General features: G+C 48.3%; 1 protein-coding gene across 4 annotated transcripts in view; it reads left to right on the top strand.

Moving 5' to 3' along the window:
* The window catches only part of Nol4l (nucleolar protein 4 like), a 122,720-nt gene extending 116,146 nt beyond the window's left edge, over positions 1-6,574 (top strand). For 3 of the 4 annotated variants that reach the window (XM_004630803.2, XM_023714825.1, XM_023714826.1), the window contains one exon: positions 2,014-6,574. In XM_004630803.2, coding sequence (XP_004630860.1) covers positions 2,014-2,234 — 221 coding nt within the window. In that variant the 3' untranslated portion in view covers positions 2,235-6,574. The remainder of the gene's footprint in view (positions 1-2,013) is intronic. The other variant, XR_002821020.1, reaches the window with a different exon arrangement.
* The last annotated feature ends 759 nt before the right edge of the window (positions 6,575-7,333 follow it).

Below are 7,333 nucleotides of genomic sequence, written 5' to 3'. Positions count from 1 at the left end.
CTCTCTCTGTCTCTCTCTCTCTGTCTCTCTCTCTCTCTGTCTCTCTCTCTCTCTCTCTCTCTCTCTCACACACACACACACACACACACACAGAAGCTAGGTAGGCTTAGTGGTACACACTGTAATCTTAACACTCTGGGAGAACGAGGCAGGAGGATCACAAGTTCGAGCCCAACCAGGACAGTTTTTTTTTTTTTTTTTAAGTGGAAAACAAACTTAAAAATAGGGGTGGGGAACATAGTTCAATGCAAAGGCCTAGGGTTCCATCCTCAGCACCACACATACACTGCCACTCATCTTTTGAGTCCAGCAGTTTTTGAGGAAAAAGACAAGCAGCCAGATAGCAGCAGAGCTGCCCAGCCCCATTGTCCTCCCACCTGCAGCTTTTGAAATGACTGTTAAATCAGTTTGGTGCCTTGGTTGTGCAGCTGAGTTAATGGCTCAAAGCTCCTCACTTTGCACATTATGTTGTAATCGGAAGGTGGAAATCAGCTTAGAGAAATCATCTTTGTGTCCTGCCCTGTCCCTGCCTTGTCCTGTCCCTCCACTAGCTCCTGGCAATCACCAGCAACTTGAGCTGCAGCCAGAGCCCACATGGGGCTGACCAGGACTCCTCTGCAGGCTTTAGCTATAGTGCAATGTCACTCTATGTGGGGGGAGGGTGACAGACAGTGCAGTGGAGAACAATAAATAGGACAAAGTTTGGGGATGAAGGAAAGTGTGGCACCCTGGGGCCACTGCTTGTGTTGATGCAACAATGGCTTTGGCTACCCCAAGCAGTGCCTGGAGGGATAGAGCCATGTACAAGGAACCAAACATTCTTTTCCCCATCCTTCTGGGTCCTGTCCTTGGAATACCCAGGAGGTTTTAGAGGTGGCCAGCGAGAAAGCCATTCCCTCCTTGGCTGCTGCGTTCAGCAACACACAGGCCCTGCTCCTTCCTCCTGTTTGATGTTAGCTGTTTCCTTAACTCTCAGTTCCAGCGACCTCCTCCTCAATATCCACATTCTCTGGTTAGAAAGAAAATCATCCCGTATGACACACTGTCCAAACAAGAACCCCAGCTTCCTTCTCTAACTGGAGCTGCTCCAGCTTCTTTTCTGCAGCAGCTATCTCTCCTCACTTATCCCATAGTTTTACTTCTTGTCTAGATGTTTGCTGTCACAGAGCTCATTCTTGTCTAGTTTGTACACATGGCCACTGCAGGTGCAGTCATCAGCAAGGCTGGCCATCAAGCAGTACAGTAGTGAGAAGATGGTTCCTGCTTAGCAGGGTCTCATAAACCTGTGAGATGCCCTGGGGACATCCACATGGGGAAGGCAGAGTGGCTGGAGTCTGAGCTAGCCAGGGCAGCAAAGGGAGAAGCTCCCACACAGGCCAGATCACTCTGATTAGGCTGTACTTGTGCTGAACACCTTGAGAGGAAGGCCTTGCAATCTTAGGTGCTATGCTGTCTGCCTGTCCCAGTGGGTTGGATGTAACACTATTTCTGCCTTTGGAGGCTGAAAAGCCCTTCCTTGGCACCCTCACTAGTACTGAGTGTTTCATAGGCCTCATTGCAGCTCCTGCTCACAAGAGCAGCCTTGCTGTGTGAGGGATTGGAGGCTTAGTGAAGAACTTGCCCATGAAGTGGCAGAGCAGGGCTTGAATCCTCCTGGTGACTTCAGAGCCAGCAGCCCACTCTTTAAAGCTGTTTGGGAATGGCCAAGGGAAGAGTTGGCCTGAGTTTCCTTCCCCCATGACACATTATCTGCCAACAAAGGGCAGACAGCAGGCAAGTTTCTTTAGAAAGCCTCTCTAGGTCCTGTCCTGCCTTGTCCATTGTGACCCTGTCCTGTTGTAGCAGCATAACCTTTTGTCTCACTCAAGCACAGAACTCCTCAGATGGAGATCTGAGGTGCTGAGACCAGAGATGCGGCAGGAATGATAAGGCACAGAGGCCTATCTCCCAGGAACCAGACAGAGGTTGAACCAGGAGGTCTACTCCCTCCTTACTGTCTTTTCCTCTCCACAGGACCCACAGACCTCAGCATGAAAGGTGGGGCCTCCACCACCTCTACCACCCCCACCCCCACCCCCTCCAGCAACAGCACCAGCAGGACCATGCCCGCTGCCCAGCTCAGCCCCACCGAGATCAGTGCTGTGCGGCAGCTCATCGCTGGCTACCGGGAGTCTGCGGCCTTCCTGCTGCGCTCTGCAGATGAACTGGAAAACCTAATTTTACAGCAGAACTGACCCCCAGCACCAGGCGCACTACCTTAGGGAAGGAGGGTGTCCCAGCCTGGACCTGGCTTCCTGCCTCACCAGTTGGTACATTTTGTTTTCTGAAAGAGGTGGGATCCAAGAGCTGATTCTAGCCACACTCCAAGCACCTGAGACTTTGGGCACAAGGACACTTTTTTTGGGAACCTCACCACACGGGTGCTCTGACCTGCTTGGAAGAGGCCAACAGGGCAGCTCTGGAAAGGTTGGGGATCCCCTAACAAGGCGCTGGAGCTGCAGCTCTGTTTAGAATCACCTTCCTGGACCCTGATGTTAGAATTCCACCCCCAGATAATTACCTTTCAAGTCTTAGGTGAGCAGAATTGCATATTTATTGAGAAAAACAAAGTGGACCCTTTCTTCCTCTCCCTCAGTAATTTATTTTTCTGAAAATGGATTCTTTTGTGTTTGTACAGATTGCCAGTCTGTGTCTGTCTGATCAGAAGGATGTACCCCTGTACCTAACATTCCATATCACTACACTGATACGGGCTGGGGACGGGTGGGGCGGGGCGGGGCGGGTGCCAGGCTGGCTGTCCCTCTGAGTGCCCAGTGCACCCTGGGGAAGGCTACCACCCCTTGGCCAAACTGTCCTGTTACAGATCTCAGTCCTGCCACAGATCTCAGTCCTGCCACAGGGACACTACCAGGAACCATCAGCAGGAAGACCTCGTCCACACCACTGCAAAGTAAAAAAGGCATCCCACCCTTCCACAGAGCCCCAGTCACACGGTCACCTGTATTCTACCTCACACTTGAGCGTGGGCTTTTTCCAGGATGTGCCCTGAGCCTGTTTTGAACAGTTGTCTCCCCAAGTCCTTTAAACAATGTGTCTGCCTAGGAAGTAAGTCAGACTGGGTGTCCAGAGCCAGAGCCTGAGACAGGGTCCTGTCTCACAACTAGCAGCTTTCTGCTTAATAAGATGGAGTGCTGGGAGATGGCATCTGGTCAGCAGGGTCCTGGCCCTCACCTTGCTGCTGGGGAGCCAGTCTGAACACTTCTCTGCACAGGCTGGGGCCTCAGACTCCTGCTGAGAAGATCCTACTTAAGGGTAAGCTGTGGCTGTCAGGCAGCTATGAGTCTCAGGTGGAGTGCAGCTCCTACCCCTTGCCTCATGGTTGGAATAAAGGGATCATCAATGAAGTGGAGAGGCCGCTTGGGTTCTCCTTGGACTGGCCTGTCAGTCCTAGAAGAAACCTAGACTCTGAGTGTGAAAAGGGGCAAAAAGAAAAAGTTGGCCTGGTTTCCTTCCTCCCTGATAGGCACTTCCTCTTAGTGCAATACCTACTAGTGCTGCTAAAACCAGGGATTCACCCAGACCTCAGTAGGCCCATGGGGCCTCTCCATGCAACACTCTGTAGCCATGACAGCAGCTGTCTGCTGCCTGCCCCTGCCGAGAGCCGGCAGAAGCCCTGTTGCCTTTCCTTCCCCACAGTAAAGAGGCCCCAGGGGAGCCAGGACCAAGTGGACCTCTAAGACAGCTGCAGAGAACCACTCAATCTCAGAGCAAGCACCCCTTTCCAGGGTAGCTTGTCTGCAGCAAATTGCTCATTGCAGCCATGGCCCTGCCTCCTGGCACTGTGGCAAACCACCCCTCAAGAGGGCTGCACAGGCAGTGCTGGTGCGGGTGTCCCACCCTGTTCAGATGCTTCAGGAACTGCAAGGCAGGGTATCCCCACACACTTCCCCTCCAGGGTTGGGGGTAATCCCTTTTGTGGCCAGCAGCACTCACCCAGCCACACCACCTCTGCCTTCCCTGTGACTGATCCCTAGGCCTCTGGTCAGGGCAACAATACCTGAGAGCCCCCTCAGCACAGCACAAACTCCAGTGCCCAAGGCCTCTCCCCACCAGCCTTCCACATGCCCAGCCCCTACCTGCTCAGTACGACTCTGAACATTTGAACTTGTGTAAATATTTATTTTTGTGTGTGAACAATACTACAAATTAATCAGTAGACCTTTTGCAAAATGTTACCCTAGGCAATTTGTGGAAATCTTAATGTTAAAAGTTGGCAGAGACAATCGCCACCCTACAAATCCTGGTATCAGTTGCTTAATGTGTCATTTCTCCTCCCAGAGGCAGTATCCAAGCAAGACACAAATGGTTTTCCATTTCTAGGCAAATGGAGTGTAAGACTGAAGGGCCTTCTTCCTCCATCCCCATAGGACCTGATCTAAAAATCAGCAGAAGCATAAGCTGGAAGCCCAATGTTCTTGAGCACAAGCTGTCTTAACCACCTTCAGCCGGCCCTCTGAAGTAGGTGCAGTGAGCATAGGTTCCACATGTTTTAAAATAAATGCCAGTGGTGGTGGCCCACAGGCCTCTAGGACAGAGGACTCCATCATGGTAACCCCACTTCTGAGGTGGGCTCCTACATAGCAGCTATATTTGAAGCCTCAGATGGCTGGCTGATTCAGGGGCAAACTACTGAATGGAAATAGGATTCCACTAGCTAGCTTTGTCAGGGAATTTACTCTTGTTTTTGTTAAAAGATGCAGCTTCTAGCCTTCCCTCCCACTCCTGACTTGGAAAGCACCACAGTTGGTTCTGATGGACCCTTAGCTCACTGCTGTGCACCCTTCGTGAGAAGCTGTCTTCTACCAGCACACTCCCAAAGCCTCATCCCACAGCCAGTTAACTGTATGCAGGGCCTCAGGTACAAGTCATCACTGAGAACCCTAAATTCAAAAGGAAATGCAAAAGTAGGGGGTGCCAGTGCTAGAGTCTTTGCAGGGGGCAAGCATGGTAAAATTGGAAAAAGTGGGCACCTTTGTCTTACTGGCAGGTCATGTTAACAGACCAGTGATAATGTGTGTGACCCATCTGACAATTTTTCTGTCACCACTGAAAGATGGACAGTTTATTCCCAAGGATGGTGTTGGGGAGAGGAACTAGCAGGGCTGGGAGAGTGTCACAATTTCCAACAGGTACAACCCACCAATCCCTATTCTCAAGGGCCACGTATGACTCCAGGGGTGGTTACAGGATTAACTACCAGTTCATTTTCAAAATGCTGCTTTGAACTCAGAGGGTTGATACTTTTAATTTGTAATTTTTTGTAAAACTTTTTACACAATAGTAAAGTATTTCACCAGAATACCAGTTTCAATCCGTCCGTGGTCTGATTTTTATATAATTTAGTGGTGCTTTAGAAACTTTGTTTTTGTTGTTTCTGAGCTCAACAGCTCAATCCTTTTTCGCCTGTATCTACCTAAGACCAATGTGAACCTTTGTATTTTTTGCTCCTAATTTTGGACTCAGTGAAAGTGTACTGTTTACATGTACAGATGCCCCCAGTCCCTGTGTGTTCTGCAAGACTCACCCCTTGAGGAGGAGGATGCACCTCACTAAACTCATCTGCTTAGCAAAGCCACAAAAAAACCTTTTACCTGTTTCCACCTAAAAATAGAAATAAAAATCTACACCACGCAAAACTCAGATTTGCTGTAAAACACTTTTTGCCTGGTAGATGGCCCACCCATCTGCCTTCATCATATGTCCTACATAAGCAGGGGTCAGAAGAGACCTGTTAGCCACATGGACAGATGAAAGGTGAAGGTGCGACTTCACCACCATGCTCTGGGATGAACTTATTTCTCTGAGCAACCTGACAATGGGAAGGTCAAGATGATGCCTGTGGCCTTCAGGACTAAGCCAACCAGGATTCAGGAACAACACATGAGGTTGTTCCTCTAGCATAATTTAGGCACATTCTGGAAGGAGATAGCAATTTCATATCTGAGATGAGATTTTAACTTTTAGTGCAGATAGTGTAGACATTTCTGTAGGGTTCCTCTGGAGGCAGCTCATTCATGAGCCACCACCTCTGGAAAGTGATAGAGGATTCAGACAGTAATCACATGGCACTTGTGGCAAGCAGTGGATGGCACCAACTTTTAAAGGTGACTCTATTAATCAATGGTTTCACCTCTATATTATATTTTTACAGATATGCACCTATGCAACTTAATGTGGCTCTTCTAAGCAGGTGTGGACTTCCTCCTCGATGCTCTCTATAAAAAGTATTTGTGTTCTGTATAGTGAGTTTTTCCAGTAAACGTGGCTTAATATTTTAATTCTTAGAATGTGTCTTCAACGTGATGCAACTAAATTCTGTTTTGTTTGTGGAATGACTAGCACAGGCCGACTCCCTTTCCCTCACTTACCAGAAGACCAATGAGCTGTTAATCGAGCTGTTATCTCCATGGTATTACTGCTAAATGCACTGATTTCATATGTATGTGGAACCTTTTCCTTTTGAATCTGTATATCATATATAAGACTGAATCTACTTAATAAACACTGAACAAACTGAACACTGTGCCTCTGTGTCCTTTTAACAGCAGCAGTGTCACCTAACTCTTGTACTTCCCAAATCTAGTTTAGCAACAGAACGTCTTTCTTCTGGTAGATTTCACCTTTTCCTAATCAATAAGCTGGTACATGAAGTTCCTTCCTATGTTGTCTACAATGAGTAAACCTCTAATTCAGGTTCTGCACCTAGCCTGTTAGAGAAAGTGAAGATACATTTCCAGGATGCTCACAGATGGCCAGCACAGGTGGCAAGTCCTCTTCGCACTGTACTTTGTCTCACAACCACCTTACCCACACTTAAAAAGTATTGGGGTACACTGGCTATAAGGTCACCCTATTGTGTAACCAGCTGACTAAAACCAAATTTCTACTGCAATCCCTAGGTGCTAGTTTTAGAAAACTAAGCAAACATGAGCTCTGGTTCTGTATCTTTAGTACTTGGCTTTTTTTTTTTTTTTTTTTTTTCCGGAACCAGGGATTGAACTCAGACCCTTGTGCTTGCCAGGGAAGCGCTTATTCTACTGAGCCATCTCCCCAGCCCCTCTGGCATTTTATTCTAAGCAAACCCCTGAATCCTACTGGAGGGAAATAGAAGTTCCACTTTCCCTCAAATTTATCTGGGCACACATTTTCCATTCATCATGCATCACAAGATTAAGTTTAAGGGAAAACTGCAGGAATATAGTGGGAACAAACTGTCACGGGCTTTAATACAATTTGAGTTAAAAGCAGATTTTACTGTTCAGATTGTGGGCAT

This window comes from Octodon degus, unplaced genomic scaffold (assembly GCF_000260255.1).
Source record: "Octodon degus isolate 3935 unplaced genomic scaffold, OctDeg1.0 scaffold00037, whole genome shotgun sequence".
NCBI classification, from domain to species: domain Eukaryota; kingdom Metazoa; phylum Chordata; class Mammalia; order Rodentia; family Octodontidae; genus Octodon; species Octodon degus.
The sequence above is the reverse complement of the archived record's forward strand: the minus strand, read 5'-3'. Positions and strand labels throughout refer to the sequence as shown.